Raw genomic sequence first — 21003 nt, forward strand, 5'->3', positions numbered from 1 at the left:
ATTATAAGGCTCACGTTTGCAAGAAATTCAATACAAATTATCTGCCATCTTGGCAACTGATTCTTGGAGATGCATTCAGAAGTCACATAAAATTAAATCTCTGAAGCTAGCTAGCAAGGATGACCCTAAGAGGGATGTATGGTTTGCCCTGTGAAGGAGAAATCAATGAATTCTCCATGAGCAAACTGGGGAGCCTTCATTCAGTAACTGATGGAAGCAGATGCAGAGATCCACAGCACTAGGCTGAGCTCCAGGAATCCATTCTATGAGAGAAAGGAGGGATTCTATGAGCAAGTGACATGAAGATGATGATGGGGAAATGTACAGAGACAACTAGCCAAACTAGTGGAAATGCATGGACAGTGGACCAATAGCTGTGGAGCCCTCATGGGATTGGACTAGGCCCTCTGCCTAAGTGAGACAGTTATTTAGGTTTAACTGCTGAAGCGGCCCCATGGCAGTGGGATCAGGATCCATCTCTGATGCATGTGAGGGCTTTTTGGAGACCAATGCCTGTGGTGGGACATCTTACACAGCCTTGGTGCGGGAGGAGGGCCTTGGATCTGCCTCAACTGAATGTACCAGGCTCTGCTGACTTCCCATGGGAGGCCTTGCCTTGTAGGAGATGGGAATGGAGGTGTAGGTTGTGAGGGGAAAGCTGGGAGCAGGAAGAGGGAGGAGAGAGTGATCTGTGGTTGGTGTGTAAAATGTATAGAAAATTTCTTAATAATAAAAAAAGAAGAAAAAATATTAAATTTCTGAAAGAATATAGTGAGCCCTTTCTCTACCCACATCTAATAATAGGTTCTGTTTCATGCATTCAGGTCTTTTCTGAGGGTCTAAGTTCATGAAGAATTATGAATTTATATATTATTGCTTAGTATATTTTAAATACCTGTTATATTTTTTCAACAATAATATATATCAGTTTTCAAAATAAACCAATGAACCACAATTCAGTGGTAGGGTAAAAGATCAGCTAGTTGATTGAGTTTAAAATTTATGAGCTTCCCTAGTGTTACCCAATGAGGCTTCTTGCTGAAAGACTGGCACATTTTGTGAAAAATAGCTTCTGATTCAGTGTATTGGGAGCACTGAAAAAGTAGGAACCAAGGATAAGTCCAATGATGCGGATTAGTCTCCACAAGTCAGGGTGCAAAAACATGCAGAACTGGACATAACATAAACTCCTCACACTGATATACACAATATCTGAGGTACTAGGAGGAAGCTGTACATAATTCTTTGGGATGGAGTGCAATGTGATAGTTAATATTAATTGTCAAATTCACGTGCAGTATAATAACTGTGAGGAAGGGTCTCTGGGCATGCCTGTGGGCATTATCATGATCATACTAGTTTAGCTAGACAGCTTGCCCACTCTGAGTGGCACTATTCCCTGGTTGAGATTCTTGACTCTATTAGTAGAGAATAAAAAACTGAGTGAGCAGCAGGGTGCATTCACCGCTCTCTGCTTTCTGGTTGGCTGTGATACTACCAGCTGCTTCAAAGTTCTATCTCTTTAATTTCCCTGCAATAATAGACTATGAGTCAGAATAAAGGTTTTTTCTCTGAAGATGCTGTTTTCAGAGAATTTTATCAGAGCAGCAAAAGGAAAACTAAGACAGGTGGTGAGTCATAATGCTAGAGTTTAAGAATCCAGTGAGATGTTATTGGTAGGTAGAGCAGAAATGTGTCAAAGAAAGAAACAAAACTTTCTAGAAATACTGTAGGTTGTACAGAGATGCTTACCAGATGTTATATTTGGGGGGTTGGTCAAGAAAAAAAAATGAAATGCATGATTGTGGATTGATTCACTTCCTTTGGAGAATATAAGAGTATCTTGCTATTTGATATAGCTTCATTCAAGAAAACAAGGGCCAGAGAAGTCTGCCATGCTGATGCTCTGTGTTTTGTAAGAACATGAGAATGTGAGTGTGGTGGTTTATATTGGAATACAGTTATTCAGAATCAGGAAAGAAACCCTGTGATCTTGACAGTGACAGCTGTAGTTCTGGGTGGTACACACACACACACACACACACACACACACACAATCACACACACACAATCTCTCTCTCTCTCTCTCTCTCTCTCTCTCTCTCTCTCTCTCTCTCTCTCACACACACACACACACACACACACACACACACACACACACACACATCATTTCTCCCTAGGACTAACCACAAGAGACGGCTAATACCATCCACTGTGTTGACTTTTGATATTTCCAATGCCTAAAACTGTCCTCTCTAGCAGTCCTCAATATGTTTCAAGCTCTCCTCATTGCTTACTTGCTAATACTTCAGGTGACTCATTCTTTTGCCTCTCTTTTAAATTTATCACTTGATAGAAATAATTAGGAGGTGTGAGTATTTTTCAAAAGTGGGAGTCTTTATTTGCTTTTAAGTACACAGAATTATCCTTTCTTCTTGATAGTGCAAACAGAGTGGGCTATTACAGCCATCCCAGTAAATTAAATTACTTTTAAAAATAAAAGGAGTACATGGCGAAACGTTTAGCTAAAGGAGTTCTCCAGCTGACTGAACATTTATGGGCAATTCACCACCAAGGTAAGGTAAATTCACCTACAAGTAGCTATTTAGAAAACATGTGTATAATGATAGTTGTTAAAATTACCCAACTGAATTAGTCCTAACTTCAAACCAAATATGCACATCTCCAAACTGATAATGCCTTGAAGGATGGCAATATCATCAATGATAAGAAAATGAAAGGACCTAGTGAATGCAACTTGGTGAGGCAGAAACTAGCAAGTCATAACAAGTCCTAGTTAACAAGACTTAACTAAGACTATTTAACATTTTGATAAAAGCTATGCAGAAAATAAACAGGGCTTTGAAAGAAGGGATAACTTATATATGTAAATCTGAATGGAATGGTATTTTAGATAAGGTGGTTAGAGAGGACCTCTCCAGAAACATGACATTTGAACAGAGGATCAAAAGATTAGCATAAGTCCATTGGAATTGGGAAGAAAGAAAATGAAAACATAGAAGAAAAAGACAGCATAATCTATAAAAAAAAAAAAAGAACTATGAATATCAAGACCTAGGTATAAGAGAGGGCTGAGCAAGATTGAGAAATACAAAAAAAAAAAAAAAAAAAAAAAAAAGGCATATTTTTAACTTTGGTACAAGAGGAAGCAGAGGTGGGTTAACTGTTTATGATTCACTGACCTTTGAACACAGTGACCTCTTTCACAGAATCACCACAGTTCTCTCCCCTGTGTTAGAAGCTGCCCCAGCTCAGGAGCTCACTCTCTGCTTTAAGAGCATCCCATAAGCTCTTCACTCAAAGAGCAGTCTGCCTTGATCCTCCTATAGCATGCTTGATCCAATATGACCTCGGGGTGACTTCAGAGCTCTCACCTGAAGTTTCCTGTCTGAATTCCAAGTACCAAGGTTGTGTGAGTCCAGCTTTTTGTCTGAGAGTCACTGAGAGCTTTATTCTGGGCAAGACCTGGGTCTTCACTTGGAAATCCAGAGTGCTCACATGCTGGGGACTCTGTTCTCCCTACTATGAGTATTCAACCTCAATGGTAGTCAGAGAAGACCAGGCTCATCTCACTCATTCAGCTGGGAATAATTTCTTCAGATAAAGCAGCTTCATTTTCTTCTTCTTTACAGACCCAGAGGACTGTTGTATGCCTAGATTACAGAAATATACCCAAACAAGCTGAGTTTTACTTTTGGTAGTGATTGTATTATATTGCAACCCATGAGCCTTAAATAAAGTTCAAATTCCATTTCCATAAGTATTCTCACTCCCCATAACACTAATAAAACACTAACCAAAAGCAACTTAGGACAAGAAAGGGTATTAATCTTACATCCCCAGGTCACAGTCTGTCACAGAGGGAAGTCAGGAAAGGAGCTCAAGGAGGAACTTGAAGTAAAAACAATGGTGGAATGTTGCTTGCTGACTCTCTTCCTTCACTTGGACTCCTGCTGAATCAGCTTCCTTATACCACCTATGGCCACTATCCCAGGACATGATCCCATTCACAGTGGGTTGGGCGTTCCTACATCAATTAATTTACAAAACAATCCTCCCTTAGATGTGCACATAGGCCAGTCTGATCTGACAACTATCCCTCCATTGAGGTTATTTTCTCAGACAACTCTAGGCTCTGCCAAGTTCAAAGGTAAAGCTAACTATGACACTAGGTAAAGTTATATTAAAAATATTCATCCACATTTTGCCTATGTCTACTTTCATGCTGTCGAAGGAAAGGCCAGTAGTAAACACTAGAGTCTGTGTTTATAGAAAGACTAAACTAGCACTGATTCATGATAGAGTTTGGCAACCCTGTGATAAGTATCTGTCATGCGAATGAATGAATGAACCCATAAATAAGTGAATTATGATAGCAAATTCACATTTATATAATTGTACCTTAATAGCATATACTTTATGGCAGAGATCCAGGCATTACCTTAGACCCATACACTTTTCATTTAAAGAATAAAAACCAACATTATTTATGTACCATTCAGCTTTGCTGCTCTAAAATGTAGTCAATCAGAATAAAACTTATAATTGCATTTTCTAAATGGGTGTATCCTATTCCCATAATTAAACTTGTATCTCAACATTTCTCTCTATTAGAAACAGCCAGGCTCCTAGAAATTCCTTTAAATGGTTCTAGAATCAGAGCAGTCATCATTTCATTCTGTCAATGCCTCTGAAACCTTCTGGGGTTTTCCTCCTGCATCTGTTGGTTGGCTCTGAAGTTCTACCCTGGGGTATAAAATTTTGTTTTACAAAGGCATATGCCTGGGAGAAACTCAAGCACCTCCCTTACATGAGAATTCTATTTCAATTTTACATTGTAAAATAATTTCTCCTTTTACTGAATATTCACTACACGGTTACAGAGGAGGTACTGGAGACTCATCTGCTCTATGTTCAAAGAGCAACCACTACCTTCTAATTAGTAAAAAGACAGATTCTTACATAAAACAAGTGTAGGGTAGTATAAGCTATTTAGTACAAATCCAAATAGAATACCACCCAAGTTCATATATAAACTGGAGCAAGGCACCATTCACTGAAGAAACAAGGAGAACTTCATGTTTCTGGTTTCACCTATTAGTAAATCTTGCCATTTTTCTAATGCATTGAATTTCTCATGAACTCCTGAGTTCTTGAGATTATTTTCTACTATAAGGTGTGTGTGTGTGTGTGTGTGTGTGTGTGTGTGTGTGTGTGTGTGTTATGTGTACATGCTCGTGTGTGTGACTGTCTGTCTGCACATTGCACCAGCATGAAGGTTACAGCATAACCTCAGGTGTTGGGCTTCAGTGCCCACCTTGTTTGAGACAGGGCACCATGCTGTTTGTCAGCCCTGAGCTTTGTGGGATTTTCCCATCTCTGCCTCCAATATGCTGAAGGGGCAACTAAGTTTTTCTTTTACCCAACTAACTTAAATCGGCTAAGGTTCTGTTAGCTTTCAGTTAACATTCCTGAAATATGAAACCAGTTCCCCACCTTGTTTACATGTACATGTTTGATTCTCATCACATACTAAAGAGTAAAAAGGATTAAAGTCAAAGTTACACATTCACTTAGCAATTGCCATTCAGTTTAAATCAGTTTCACTTCCAATAAATGAAGTGTCCATCTTCATTAAGCAATTCAGCTGTATTGAATCCCTCCTCTGGATTTATATGATGATACTTTTTAAATGGTCTGAATAGCCTGACATAACCCTTTAATTCTGGAAATTAGAATCCAAATGTCATTCAGGAAATTGAAAATCAACTTTTTATGACTTCAGTGAAAAGAACTCATACTGATATCTGAACAATGGCCATGAAAAGTTAATAAATAAGACTTATGATAGACCACAGTAATTTAAGAACAATCAGACACTTCAGCTACCTATAACTAATGTTTGAACCTTTGAGAAAAGGAAGAAACACTATTGGATTTCCATGTTGATATTTCCAAAGTATTTGATCAAACTTAGCAAGGATCCATTTTATATTTTCCTCACACTTACTGCATAGACACATTCATTTCTCTTTTTAAATATAATTATTACAGATATAAAATTATGGAATCAGAGTCATTATTGCAGGTTTTGAAGCTCTATGCATACCTCTGTAATTCATTCAGTCTTTCTTCCAAAAATATAAAATATGCCATTTACATAATGGCTGCCTTTGAAATACTAATACAATGGGCCCTCATAATTCAGAGAACTGTTTCATTGGGGATTATTGTTGTGTTTGTTGTTTATTGTTTTTACACCTTTCTGCTGTGTTGAAAAAAAAAAAAACAACTTATTCAAGGTAAAAAGTAAATGATGTTTTTAGGAAAACCAGAAAGTTCAGTAATGATTGAGAACTTCTTGATGCACAGGATAGGACTGAGAGCTTTGATTAGGCACTGTGCATACCCCTTTGTGAGCCCTGCATCTCTCGAAATGGAAACTGGAAGACCAAAAGTGCAGAATATGCTTCCAAGGACAGTGCTAAGCTTTAAAGCACTGGAGTAGATATTCTCAGTAGATTTCTTATTTTGTTAAGATCAGAAAAGACTTTCAATGTTACCCTAGGCCAATGAGATGCCAGGACTGCTCCATTTTCAGAGGTATAGCCAGCAATCAGGAGAATCAAAATTACTTGTAATTAGCTTCTTCCCTCTGTAACCTACTTCAGATGTAGTTATAAAATACACCTCTGTGGAAGCCTACATGTGACTTATGTTCAAATGTACATATATCCCAGAGAAGTTAGAACTACAGAAGAGCATGATGTATTTCCCAGATTCTTACTATTCTGTGCACCATGCATTTGTCTTTAAATAAAGTATAGCTTTCAGTGCAGCCAATGAGCAGCCAGGCATGCTAATGAGGACATCTTTAAATAGTGTTGTTCTGCTGAGCTACAGAGTGGAGCTCAGGAGAGAATGGGTGGAGCATGGGGACCCTTTTGTAAAGTAGTAAGAGCACATTTACAAAACCATGAAAGCTATATAAGGGGAACTTAAGGACACTTTGTTTTGACTACTGGAAACAACAATCCACACAGGGACCCAGGTGGTTAATGTACTGTACATTATTACTATAAAGCACAAGACCTCCTTCTCCTAGCTGCTCCAAAACCACAATTTCAATTGATTACATGATGCCCCAAAGAATAGATTCAAAGAGTAAATGAGCAAATGCTGCAGTTATCCTTTCAAAGCTGGCCAATTCATTCGGCTTTTGATTATTTATTTATTTTGCCATTGGTCAGTTTGGAAGAAAAAAAAATGTTACAGTGGTTTCTAGCTTGTAAGAATTTGTTTCAGGTACAATAGAGAAAATGCCATGGGCCCCTGCTTACTAGAGTAAAAAACAGTCCAACTGTAAAAGCAAAACAAATTTTCTGAGTTCAGAGATGCTATGACATATATATCAAGATGTCTGGGGTTAATAATGCTCCCTTGATATTTGAATCAAAATGACATTGAACCTCATGATTTTTTTTGGCTATGAAATTGTTCTCTTACATAATATTGTAAACATAAGAGCTTTAAAAAAAACATGGAAAATCCAACAGTATTGACATATGAGCTGCTGGTTTTCATCTTCAGATGAACCTGTTTGTAGAGAAGGCTCATGAGTCTCTTACTTCCTCTTACAAACAAGACTACTGCATACTTTTGGATTACAGTGTCTTCCACCTACAACAACTATGGGAGAGACCATGACAACAGAAGGCGTGGACAGAGCCACAGCCAATGCTTCATGTGAACTTTGATGTTTTACACTAACCTGGTTAATCTGTAAAGAGAAAATTGAGCCATTCCTTTGAGTGAAAATTGTGGAACAAGTGTTGGCAACATGCCTCAGCAGGAAGAGGCACTTGCTGTCCTCCCTGATGACCTGGGTTTGATCAGCAAGGGTGGCGATGGTAAAAGACAAAAGTCAACTCCTGCAAGTTGTACTCTGACCTCCACACCTATGTTGTGGAACATAAAATTAAATTAACTTAAAAAAATAGTAAACAGAAGAAAAAGAAGAAAAAACAAAAGGTACAGAATAAATATTCTGTGCCCAGTAAAAGTTTCTGTACTTGGAAATTACTTGGTAAATTTTTAACTTCTTTTTCAAGTTATTTTCTACATATTAATAACAAAATAAGAATGGATCATTGTATACATAGGAAAGTCTTTCCCAAAATATCTCCCCCTGCTCCATTCCCTGAACAAAGTTGTCTGCCTCCATTTCTGTGCTTTGTCAGAGCTGTGTTGACTCAAGACACAAATCATTCCTCTATCATCTGACTCACTTAAAAAATCCCACAGGGCTTCCCTACACAGAAATGACAGTTCATGTCTAGACAGTTTGCTACCTTCTACAAAGATATCTGAATGGATAAGAAATAAAAATGGGGCTGGATATGTGACACAGTAGTTAAGAGTGTAGCTCACTGCCTCTTCCAGGCAGCTAGACTTGTCAAAGAGTCTTCTGAGAGGTGTCCTTCAGAAGTCCTTACTGCTTATGTGTGATTTGAGAAAGTAGGGGTCCTTGACAATCTGATCACTGTCAGGGACGCCATGAAGCTGTTTCTTTCCTGGGTTATTGAACTTCCCTGAAGGATGGAATGTTTCGCTTCCCTTTTGAACGTCCTGTGTCTTAACATCTTCCCTCCAAGATGGAAGGTTTTATCTCACAAAAAAATTGCTTCACAACAACTGTGTAGTTAAAGAAAAGAAAGCTAACTAGCAGAGTCCTAATTTTTGTCCTTTATTTTTAAATTAATGTTTTATTTAGCATACAAAGAAATGGATTTCATTTTAACATTTTTATGCTTATACCACACTTCATTTCTTCTTAATTTTTAAAATTATATATATTTTTTTATTTTGCTTGCCTATGTGCATGTATGTGTTTTTAGGTCATCACCTGTTTTCCCCATTCTCTCCATCTCCATCTCACTGGCCCCAACAGTCCCCACTTCTGTTTTCATGACTTACATTTTTATGATATTTTCTTAATTAAAGAGGTGATTAAGATGTTATCACAACAAAAACTTGTTATGTCCAAAGGGTACCGAACCCACCCCCACAAAAAAATAGTAGGCCCACTATTGGTCCAAAATTGAGTCAAAGCTCAGCTCAACAAGGACTATGGGAGGATTTCTGGCAGTTTATAAAAGCAAATGTTCAAAATGTGATCCTCATTTTCCAAAAGGAGTAGTTTCCCTTAGCTCTGGCAGAAAGGACATATGACTTTCCAACTGACATATACCTGTAGTACTTATCATCATATCAAAGTCCATACTAGCCACCAGGCTCCCTCAGCCCCTACTCACAAGTATTTCTTATACATCTTAAAGCTTCCTTCCACTTCATAGGCTCCTCTTTTCCAAGACAGCTGTTCTCCTTGTAACCTTTGAGGTTTTTTTCCCATCTTGTATTTCATTGCTTCCCCAATAAAATTTCCCTGTTCCACCCATGGAGTTGCCATTTTCGTTTCTTAACTATGCTTCTCACATGCATTTGTTGCCAAAATCCAGGACCACAGGCCTAGAAGTTTCAAATGTAGACTTAAGATAAAGATTTTTCCCCTAAGCTCCTTAACTATGCCTTCTGTCCCTAGTCTCTATCTGTCCTAAAAGATTTCTACTCAATTGACAGACACCATCCATAGTCAAATATAGCCCTGCAGATTGCTCCAAAGTGGCCTGGGTTTCACCATCCTCAGGTGGTCCTGAAGAACTAGCAACACCTGGTTATGCTAAAAGTCACTGCAAACCAGTGCAGCCAGTATGATTACTCCCTATCCCTTCAGGCTGGGTTAGTAAATCAGATGCTTCTAACAAAAGTCTCCTGCCATTGCGTGATATGCTTCCATGATCTCCAGCCTTTGACCACCACTCCAGCCTTCCTGCATTTGGACAATGACAAACTAATTTCAGCTGCGAAGCAGTTACAGAAGAGAACACTGCCCCTTATCATCAACAAAAGGCTTCAATGTCAGATTCAAAGAGTACTCCCCACTTTAAAAGGGCAAGCCTACTGTTTCAACAAAAATTGAGTTTAGGCCCAACTCAACATGTACTACAAGGTAATTACTGATGGCTAGACAAAAGCCAGCAGCATTATTCAGGAACTTGTGAAACTGGTTCCCATCTGCCAAAGGGATTCCCTTACCCCTGACAGAAGGGACATATGGCTCCATTGACATACACCTGTGGCTGCATATCAAAGCCCATGCTGGCCTCTAGGCTCCCTCAGTATCACAACTACCTGTTCAACATTTCAAAGTCCATACTAACATCTTGTAAGATCCTAGCTCTTCTCACTTCTGCAGGCTTTTCTCCTCCAAGATACACATTTGTTCTCTTTGTAATGGCAAATATCCGCCCATCTCTACTATTCTCTCCCTCCTTCTCTCTTCCCTCTCCCTCTTACCCCCTCAGCATCCTTAGCCATTTTGGAAATGCAAATCCAAATGATGTTGAGATTCCATCTTACTCCTGTCAGAATGGCTAAGATCAAATCCACAAGTGACAGCTCATGCTGGAGAGGATGTGAACAAGAGGAACACACCTCCATTGACGGTGGGAGTGCAAACTTGTACATCCACTTTGGAAATCAATATATGGTGAATCCTCAGAAAAATTAGGAATTTATATACCTCAAGACCAAGCTATACCACCCCTGGGCATATAACCAAAAGATACTCCACCATACCATAAGGACACTTGCTCTACTGTGTTCATAGCAGCTTTATTTATAGTAGTCAGAGACTGGAAACAACATAGATGTCCCTCAACCTACGAATTTTAAAGAAATCATGGTCCATTTACACAATGGAGCATTATTCTTCTGTTAATAAATAAATAAAATCATGAAATTTGCAGGCAAATGGATGGAACTGGAAAAAATTATCCAGAGTGATATAACACAGACCTAGAAAGACAAACATGATATTTACTAACATATAAATGGATATTAGCTGTAAAATAAAAGATAATCATGCTAAAATCCCATAAAGACTAAGTAACAAGGAGGGTTCGAGGGGTTAGTGTTTGGGGGAACATGTACCTGGGAAGGTTAAATAGAATAGGTTTTATGGGTGGACTGGACTGAGTGGGGATCCTGTGGAAGAAGAGGGCTAGAGGGAGAGAATACTAGGGAAGATGCTGGGGGATGCTGTAATATATGTTGTTCCCATTGGTTAATAAATGAGCTGCTTTAGCCTATGGCAAGGCAGCTTAGAGGCAGGTGGGAAATCCAAGAGAGAGATAGGATGAGAGAGACAGAATAAGGGAGATGCCAGACTACCATCCCAGGAGCAACATGTAATGGGATGCAGATAAGGCCACGCGAAACATGGGGTGATACATAGATTATTAATTATTAATTAATAATTAATTAACTATAAGAGCTAGCTAGCAAGAGGCCTACCATAGGCCATAAGGTTTGTAGATAATATTAAGATTCTGAATGATTATTTTATAAGTGACTGAGGGACCCCTGAGCCAGGCAGGACTGAAAAATCTTTCTGGCTACAGAGAGATGACTGGAATTGAGAGGGGTGAGATAGAAACCCAGTGCAATGGAAACTTCCTGGAATCTATGAGGGTGAGCCTAAAAATATTTCAAGTAATGGGAGATACAGAGCCTGAACCAACCATCTTCTGTAAGCAGGCTAGACTTCTAGTGGAGGGACAGGGACACCAACTCAGCCACAAAACCTTTGACCTACAATTTTTTTTCCTGCCTGCAAGATGTGCTGGGTTAAAGGTGGTACAGAAATTGTGGGAGTGATCAACGAGTGACTGGTCCAATTTGAGGCCCATGCCACAAGAAGAAGCCCATGGCTGACACTGCCTGGGAGGGTCAAGACCCAGAGGCTGGATAGCCCAGAGACCTAGGATAGAACCAAACAGGGCTGGTTAAATAAAGTCACAAGAACGCAGGGCACAGAATCAACTTTTTATAGTATAGTGGTAAGAAAAGCTGCCTTCCTTAGGTATGATGTATGTTGTCCATGTTCATAGATATCTAGGTTGTTCTTAACATTTTCATGTTAATATGCCAAATGAGAATGGAATAAAAAAAAAGCATAAAAAATACTTGGTATATAATTTACCTGCAAAGTACTTAGGAATTATGATAACCAAAATAACAGCCATTAATTTGGAAAATTGCTGTTTTCAAGCAAGAGAAGATTTGAATCAGCATGGGAAACAAAAACAGAACCAGGGGAGAGCTGACTTCTCTTTTTAACATTTAGCACTAACCAATCACTTTCTCTGCTTCTCACATACAGATACCCCACCATGTGAAGCCCTTGCCATATTACAGCTACGACCAACCAGTGATCGGGTACTGCCAGGCCCACCAGCCTCTCCACATCAACAAGGCCTATGAGGCTGTGTCCATAGACCAGGACGACAGCCCCAGCCTGGAGCTTGGGAGAGACCACAGCTTCATCGCCACCATAGCCAGGTCGGCTGCACCTGCCATTTACCTGGAGAGAATAACAAACTAACCATGTAGCCAACTCCTTAATGCAGAGCTCCCAGGAGAAGGGAGACCTTCATCACAAAGGAGATGAGGTTTCCAGCATCCTCCAGCCTCAAGAGTCCATTGCTCATGTACAGAAGTTTAGGGCATAGTGAGAAAAAACAAAACAAAACAAAATTCAAACTGCTTATAAGGTTGGGCAGCTGGTGAACCTGCCACCCACCCGGGAGAACACAGAACTTTCTTTGCTTTAAAACATAAAACAAACACAAGTACTCCCGGATGTAAATAGTCAAGAGTGTTAAGTTCTTATAAAAATAGATTTCACCCTAGCTATCTATAGGTTTGTTTGTATATTTGATTTTTCTACACTGCATGGTTCCTGGGATGAGAACCACAAGGGGGAGGGTGGGAGTTTTTGGGGAAACAATACAGTTTTCCTTGTAAAGTGTGCATAACACTGAGAGACCTAGTTTCTGTTTTGTTTTTCCTTTAAAATCTGGTTTTATTCTTTTGTTTATTTTATTTTTTTCTTAATTTCCTGGTGGAATGACTTTCTATTTCTAAATATGAGTACTTACATGGCACCAAAAGAAGATTTAGTTTTGCACTGACCTCAAGTAAAGAAAATTGACGACAACATTCAATAAACTATGGGAATGAGTTAAATACATCAAAGTGTATATTCCTTCAGTACACATTATAGATGGTACTAAGAACTCTGGTTTATTCCTCCATTGGTATCCATCATGGCAAGAAACCTGATAACCAGGCCAGTGAACACCTGGAGTGGAGAAGAACCTGAGAACTACCCTCAGCAGAGAGAGGCTCTCAGTGAACAATTGACAAGAATGGTCCAGTAAAAGAAACTGTCAAGGGATGAATTTCTAAACTCAATATAATGTGTAATATTGCTTTTAAATTTAATTATCACTTAGCTTTTGTGTAATTTTTATCAATAAAAGAAAAAATGTTGAAAAATAAAATACATTATTTGGCGGTTGATATACCATAGCCCATATTCATATGTGTGGAATGTTCCTCCCTGGTGTCAGAGTAATGATGTAGGAATCTGTCAATGGTTTTCTCTGTCCCATGGTCAGGTAGAGAAGCATCAATAATTGTAGAAAATATACATGAAATGAAGCTGAGATAGTAACATGTTCCAAAAATTACTTAGAGGTACCCTTACTCTAAAACATATCGTGCAACATGAGAAAAATGTATCAGTAGGATAATTAAAGACTGTATGATTTTGTAGGAAAGACAGAGCTATGTGGGATTTAGTAACTACACAGCAAAATACATGGCAATCATTTTTTAAAATCATCTCTCAAAGGAGGTAATGGGGGCTGAAGAGATGGCTCAGTAGTTAAGAATGTTTGCTTCTTTTGCAGAGGAAGACCAGTGTTTTATTCTTAGAACCCATATCTGGCTATTCACAATCACCTATAATTTAGCTGCAAGAAATCCAACACTCTCTTCTGTCCTCCATAGACACATGCACAGAGATGGATTTATCCACACGTATACATATACATATTCATATACATACACATACACATACACATATACATATAAACATACATACACACATTAAAAAATAAAATAAAATCATCCAAAGTTCTAATGATGCAGCTATCAGACTGTCATATGATTTTCTACTTGTCATTAGGGTTCTGGTATAATTCTCCAACTCACCATGGACACTTCCCTAAGGTAGTCTTTGGTCCAATTTGAGTAGTTTTATTTTTTAAAACAAAATACATCTATGATGCTGAGGATATTTATTAAGGCAATTTTTACATTTCTTAAAATATCTTGTATTTGACAATGATTTTTGTAGATATCCTTAAGAACTAAAAAATTTAGTCTAAACTCTGAAATTAACATTAAAAGAGCTTTATAAATTATTTTTATCAAAGTTATAAATAACTACAAAGCAGAGCTATCTAAAGCCAGATAGGGTACTGAACATACATTTTTCTTTTCAACATCATTCTATTCAAGTACCATTCTAAATTAGAATTAAAGTTACCCTCTATATTAAATGAGAAAATTGTAACTGTTGTGCTGAAGGAAAACTCAATGAAGACAGCTCTTATTTTCACATTTAAAAGAACCATTGTTGCCCAATTATTTATTTTTTGTTAGTATTTATCATCTAAATGATATGTATTTTCTTACTGATGAATATAGGAAGAGTTGACCATGAGTTTAAAATTTAAAAATACTTCTTTGCTGCAATGACTTTGCTTTTAGGATTTGGCCAATAAACTTTCCAAATTAAAATGATTTTTTTTTCACTGATGGGTATCTTTCCCATTTTTCAAATGGAGATATCTTCTTTTCTCACAGAAACCATCAGGCACATTCATGATAATTGATTTTTCATCTAAAAATCTTGATCAAAGTTAGCTTTGTTCAGTCTACTTCTATATTTTACAACCAAAAGCATACCAAGTAGACATGATTCCTCCTGCTATTTAAAATTACCGTAGTTGCCCAACCATTGCCTAAAGTCAAACATAAACAGTGAGGTGAACTGTTAGGGAAACAGACAGCATTATGAAAATGTTGAGCTTCTAAACATGAAAATTTCCAAAGAACTTATTTTAATATGCATATCATTTATATGTGACAGAATAAGTTTGCATTGAGTTTTGCAAATATCTTGAAGCTTATAACAGGTAAACAAGAAAACATCAGAGTGCAATTTTCCTTGTGTAGTCCTGGAGACATCCTGAAATGCAAACTTCAGGCCTAATACTGCATAACAGGCTTCAAAGAAAAGATACCTTAAATAAAAAATAGCGATATTTCATCAGAGGGCTTGAAAAACTAACATTAGATTATTGATCCTTTAGGCAAAGAGAAAAACGAAAAAGAAAAAAATCTATTATCTGTATGCTGAAAGCTTTTTATAAGCAAAGATGTGAGGAACCAATAAACCACCATTCAGGCGGCATTGCCTTGTAGATATCTACACAACCAGGCAAACTTTCCTATGCAGGTCACTTTCACTCCATTCCTGGTTCATTCATGTGCTTAGGTATGCAATCTAACTGTCCTAGAGAGCTGCACATTCCACCACCTGAAAGAATGGCATGATGCAGAATGGTGACTGAGGGTAATATAAAGATTTTCCACTGTCTTTTAGATGCCAGGAATTATGTTGATTCTACTGAGTGTTTGAGTTAGAATGTTAGAAAGCCCTATAGAAGAAAGCCTACTCTTGTTTAGAACTCTCCTTACTAGAAATCTGACTTTATACTAGATTATTTATTGGATGTCTGAAAGCTGAAGAGTCTCATGGAATAGTCACAGAACAATGGACTCAAAATAAGCCCTAAAAACAACTATATACCAAACTCAATATAGCTTGGAACAGCCAGTTTCCCAAATATTATGATTCATTTTCTTCATAAATATTAATAATACAGAGTATGTATCTACTTACTTCACCAAGTAGTATGTAAGTACCTGAGATCAAAAATTGAGAAGTATTTAAGAGTAACCATCCCTTGCATTCTCAGCCCTTTGAAGGTCCACATCAGTATTTCACATGTGAACTTCAGAGACTGAAGATGACATAATTAATAAGAACTTTTACTTGAAGGATGTTAGAGAAAAACCAAGCAGTTTCTAAAATAAAGCTATATACATTTATAATATTCTACCAAGTTTTATTCGATAATGAAGCAGTGAGGGCAGGGGATGGAGGTCTCAGGAAGATGTCCACAGGAGCATCTCTCTTTAGCCTCCAGCTACACTTTTATCTACTTCTGAGTAGAGAAAATGGCAGGTCTAAATTATTACAAAATAGCTGATATCATGAACCTGCAGAAATGGAATATATAGCACTCCAATCTTAAATTTGTGCATTTTATGAACTGTCCATACATATATCATAGACATGGAAATTTTCATTAACAACTACATAATTTGTTACTTAATAATTTAACAAAATCAGCAACACAACAACAAAAATATGTCACAGGACATCCAGGAAGGAATGTTGTAATGTGATGCTGTGATAAAGAATGCAAGCGTATCACACAGACTTAGAATGTATTTGTCAATGTCACACTTCCAAGGAGACAACTACAAATATAGTAGCCAGAATATATTATTGTTCAGAGCATTGTGCATGTCACTGATCAACAAATAACTGAAAGTTGGATTTCAGTGATGCCACACATAAGATCATCTCCAAACCTATAAACCTGGAGAAAGGCAACCATAAGGACTTCTGTCTGCTGTTTAAGCCCTGGATAGTATAAGTAGTGTTGACAATGAAGCTTTTAGCTGGTGAATCTAAGACTTTTAGGTCTCTACCTTATCTAGATCATTCTTAAGATCTTGTCCCTGCAGCTATCTAATTCTGAAGTCACATGACTATAGAGCACATCCTGAATAAGACCTGATTATTGAGTTGCCATCTCCCATGGTATGTATTTCTTCAATACAGAGATGCACATGCAGTAAAAAAAAATCTGAAATTTGGGTTATCTATCATTGAAATTAACATTTAAACCTGACAAAGTATTTATCAATAGGAAGAGATCTTGAGTTACCAGCACTTCTATAACAAAGTTTTCTGCCTCTTATTTTCCCAGGAGTTCTGAGTTGTTCTTCACTATATCCTGAGAATCCGGGATTCTTAAAAGCTGAACACTATATTTCTTTTGACCATGTTACCACTCACCTAATTTCTGCCTGTACATTGCAATGTTTTCTTACTTAACCAACTCTGGTGAAGGCTCGGTGCTTTCTACTCCTCACACACCCAGCATGTGCTTTTGGCCACTGTTTTAGTCACTGTTCTATTGCTGGGAGGAGACACTCTGACCACAGTAACTCTTATAAAAGGAAGCATTTAACTGGAGCTTTGCGTACGGTTGCAAAGGTTTAGAGTATTTCCATCATGATGGTGAGCATGATGGCATGCATGGTACTGAAACAGCAGCAGAGAGCTACATCCTGATCTGCAGGCTGAGAGAGAAAGACTGGGATTGGCACAGGCTTCTGAAAACCTCAAAACCCACCCCCCAGTGACACACTTCTTCCAACAAGGTCACACCTCCTAGTCCTTGTAATTCTTTCCAACAGTTCTATCCCCTGGTGACAAAGTACTCAAATTATGAGCCAATGGGGGGCATTCTTATTCAAAGCACCACAGCCACCTTCACTTGCTCTTGATCTTCCTCCTAGCTAGCTACTCTCTTTCATCCACTCCCTTTAAATTTGACTACTCCATAGGTGAGAACATGTGAGGTATCAGTTTCTAGTCTCCTAGCATGCAAAATCAGTGGTTATTGAGTGTTGCCATATAGTGCAGTGTCCTGGATGAGTGTTGAAAAGAAATTGGTGTTCTCCATGCCCAAATGTCTGATTTATTGAGTCTAGGATGAGGTCCTAGAAGGGATCTAAGAAGACTCCAGCATATCCTAAGACTGCCGATGTGAAGGGGCACATTAGAAGAATGGTAACCCTAAGCATAGATGCTTCCAGCCCTATATGTTGATAACTCTATGCAGGAACTCAAAGTCTACACTAATATTTTCTTAGTAGATGAATTTAAATGAACATTAAAAATAAAAACTGTTTAAAACAAATAATAACATTATATAACTGAACACTTATGAAAGTTTTCTAAAATGTGCATATAGCACTAATAAATAATGTTATTTATGAAAACCAAAGAGCAAAACATAAATATTAGCAAATGTAATACTTGTAAAACAAGAAATATTCCATTAAAACACATTAAATGTTTTCAACCCTGGCTTTTCTAAATCTGTTCTAGTACAGTAGTCTTCTTTAATTCAGTGCTAACCAAATCCTTTAGAACAAATTTCCTGTGCAGCTCATTTTGGAGAGGCTGATTTAAGGAGTACATTCTTTTTGGCCATGAAGAAAAGCATAAACCTTAGTGGAGAGCTGCTTCTACATTTGTGGATGATACAGTGTTCTCAATTTTCTACAATGCATTCAGCCTTTCTTATTTAAATCAGGGACTCCATGTATTTTAAACTAATAATAAATTAAATGTCAAATCAATCTGGGTTAAGTGAGAATGAATAATTAAAATGCAAAGAACTTGCTATGAAGAATTGGAAACAGATCTCTCTGTATGGGAAGCCGTCTTTTCTTGAATGAGATTGGCTCATTGTTACAACTATACAAACCACTTTGGAGAGATTATAAATCACCAAGGGATGCAAGGTAGTGTGGAGAATGGGAGGTAAATTCACAAGTCTCTAACCAGTCTCTCGGCTCTGGTCATACTAGGTATGACTGTTTGTTCCTCTAGCATTTCTGGGGCTGGGGGTGCCAGTCATAAGGAGAAATAAGACAACCTTGACTCTTCCTGCCTAAGGCATTTGGGTTTATATTTTTTTATTATTATAGTTTAATTACAGCATTTCTTCCTATCCTTTCCTCCCTCCAAACTGCACACATCCCTCCATGTTCTTTGAATTGATGACCTCTTTTTTTACTATTATTACATACATATATATGTGTATATATATATATGCATACATGTATATTCATAAATATAGCATGTTTAATCTGTATAATGTTACTTGTATGTGTTACTTGCATGTGTGTTTTCAGAGCTGACTGTTTGGCACCGGACAAACCACTGATGTTTTCTTCTCTGGGTAGTACCACCTCTGTGACTCCCAGTGCTCCTCAGCTGCCTATAGTTCTTTGTTAGGGCATCACAGGCTTTTCCCACCCAGTTCGTCATGTTCCTTGGTGTCACCCAAGATCTAGGAGTTGACATGAAAAAGGATTTTAGGGGATGTTCTCCTTTGGTTTCTGTTACCATAATTAAACCCTGACCAAAAGCAGCCCAAGGCAGAAAGGGCTTATTTCATCTTACACTTTACAGTCCACCATCAAGGGAAACACGGCAGGAACTAAACTTACAAGTATTGCACCTGAGTTGGGTCCCTCAGGACTCATATCCGAAGCCAGGTGTGGTGTTTCATACTCTCTTAAAGTCCCAGGTCTGTGAAAATAAAGATGGGTAATTCTCTGGGGCCCTTTGGCCGGCCAGCCACCTTAGCACAACTGGTCAGTTCAGTGTCGCAAGGCCCTGCTGGTCAGAGGTTTAAGTCTGCCGTAGATTAGCAGCCCTCCCTGGGCTAGACACAATATTTCCTCCCACCCAGCAAGGGATTCCTGCTCTCTACCTAGCCTTATCTAGAGGCTGTCTCTAGGTCTGGATGCCTGACTTCAAGAATGACCCTTGAGGCAGTTCCCAGCAAACACTCTTCTCCTGTTGCCCACATGGTAACTAAGTAACATGCTCTAGCTATTTTCGCAGGGCCATACTGCCACTAATCCAACTATATGACGTGAGCATACCACCTAATGCAAATTAGGGTTTGCAACAGCTACTACCCCAATCCCACATATCCCCCATATTCTGGAATAAAGTTGAGCTGACTCACTGAAGCTATCTCCTGGAGAGCTAAATCCACTCACAGGCCGCATACAAAGCTTTCTGTGGTCACTTCTGTCCCTTTGTCTTCATGGGCTGGTGGCCAACAGACCACAGGGAAAAAAGAGACCCCACAGTTCAGGACAGTGAAAGGTCCAAGTCTCAGTAAAAAAACAAAATAACAAAAAACAAAACAAAAAACAAAAAACTAGGGAGAGCTTGAGTCACAACAGCTGAACTGGTCCTAAGGCCTCTCTAAGTGTGTACTCCTGCCCCCCACCCCCCACCCCCCACATAACATAATACAGAAAAACAAAAGAAGTTCAGACTTCTCATATTAACTTTATCTGTTCTACCAAAATGATATATTATAGGAAAAATAACAGGACTACAGCTCAGAATTCTGTGCAGATTAAACAAGCTCAAACTTTTTTAAAGCAAGAGTCATAAGAGGACTATTCTCTAGGAAGAAAAATATTCATGTTATCAAAATTCTTGAGTTCACCTGTATCTCTTAGGGGGATTCTGATTTGATTTTAGATAGTAAAATAGCAAAGAGCATCCACCCCAGCTAACCCCCGAGATGAGGATTAATCAGCAAATGTGCTAGTCTGCTCTGACTGTCCTAACAAAATCCTTAATCCTGAACAACACATGTGTATTTTGCCTTTGCCAGGCAGGCCACCTTCAAGGTTTCTGCATCCTGTTTTCTGATGCAGGCTCTCCTCCTGGTTGCTGACAGCAATGTTCTCTTAGAGTCCCCACTGGGCAGCAAGAGGAAGTGAGATCCCTGATGTCTTCTCTCAGTAATCCTGTTGAATCACATCTCCACCTTCAGAAACTCATTTAACCTTAGCTGCCTCCTTAGAGAGCCTGTCATCACATAAAACTACACTGGAGTTAAAAACTTCCACACAGAGAGTTTAGAACATGATTCAGCTTCATAGAAAACAAAAAGGCAAAACCAACAAACAAATACCTTCGGTACCAATGCAAACAGTGGTTTGCAACCTGTGGGTCCTGATCCCTTTGGAGACCAAATGACC

The 21003-nt window shown here is 38.4% G+C and overlaps 1 protein-coding gene across 3 annotated transcripts in view; it reads left to right on the top strand.

The window, feature by feature from the left end:
* The window catches only part of Lrrtm4 (leucine rich repeat transmembrane neuronal 4), a 788581-nt gene extending 774538 nt beyond the window's left edge, over positions 1–14043 (top strand). For 2 of the 3 annotated variants that reach the window (XM_028871388.2, XM_028871389.2), the window contains exon 4: positions 12305–14043. In XM_028871388.2, coding sequence (XP_028727221.1) covers positions 12305–12526 — 222 coding nt within the window. In that variant the 3' untranslated portion in view covers positions 12527–14043. The remainder of the gene's footprint in view (positions 1–12304) is intronic. The other variant, XM_028871386.2, reaches the window with a different exon arrangement.
* The last annotated feature ends 6960 nt before the right edge of the window (positions 14044–21003 follow it).

The sequence above is a fragment of the Peromyscus leucopus genome, chromosome 3, assembly GCF_004664715.2.
Source record: "Peromyscus leucopus breed LL Stock chromosome 3, UCI_PerLeu_2.1, whole genome shotgun sequence".
Lineage (NCBI taxonomy): Eukaryota > Metazoa > Chordata > Mammalia > Rodentia > Cricetidae > Peromyscus > Peromyscus leucopus.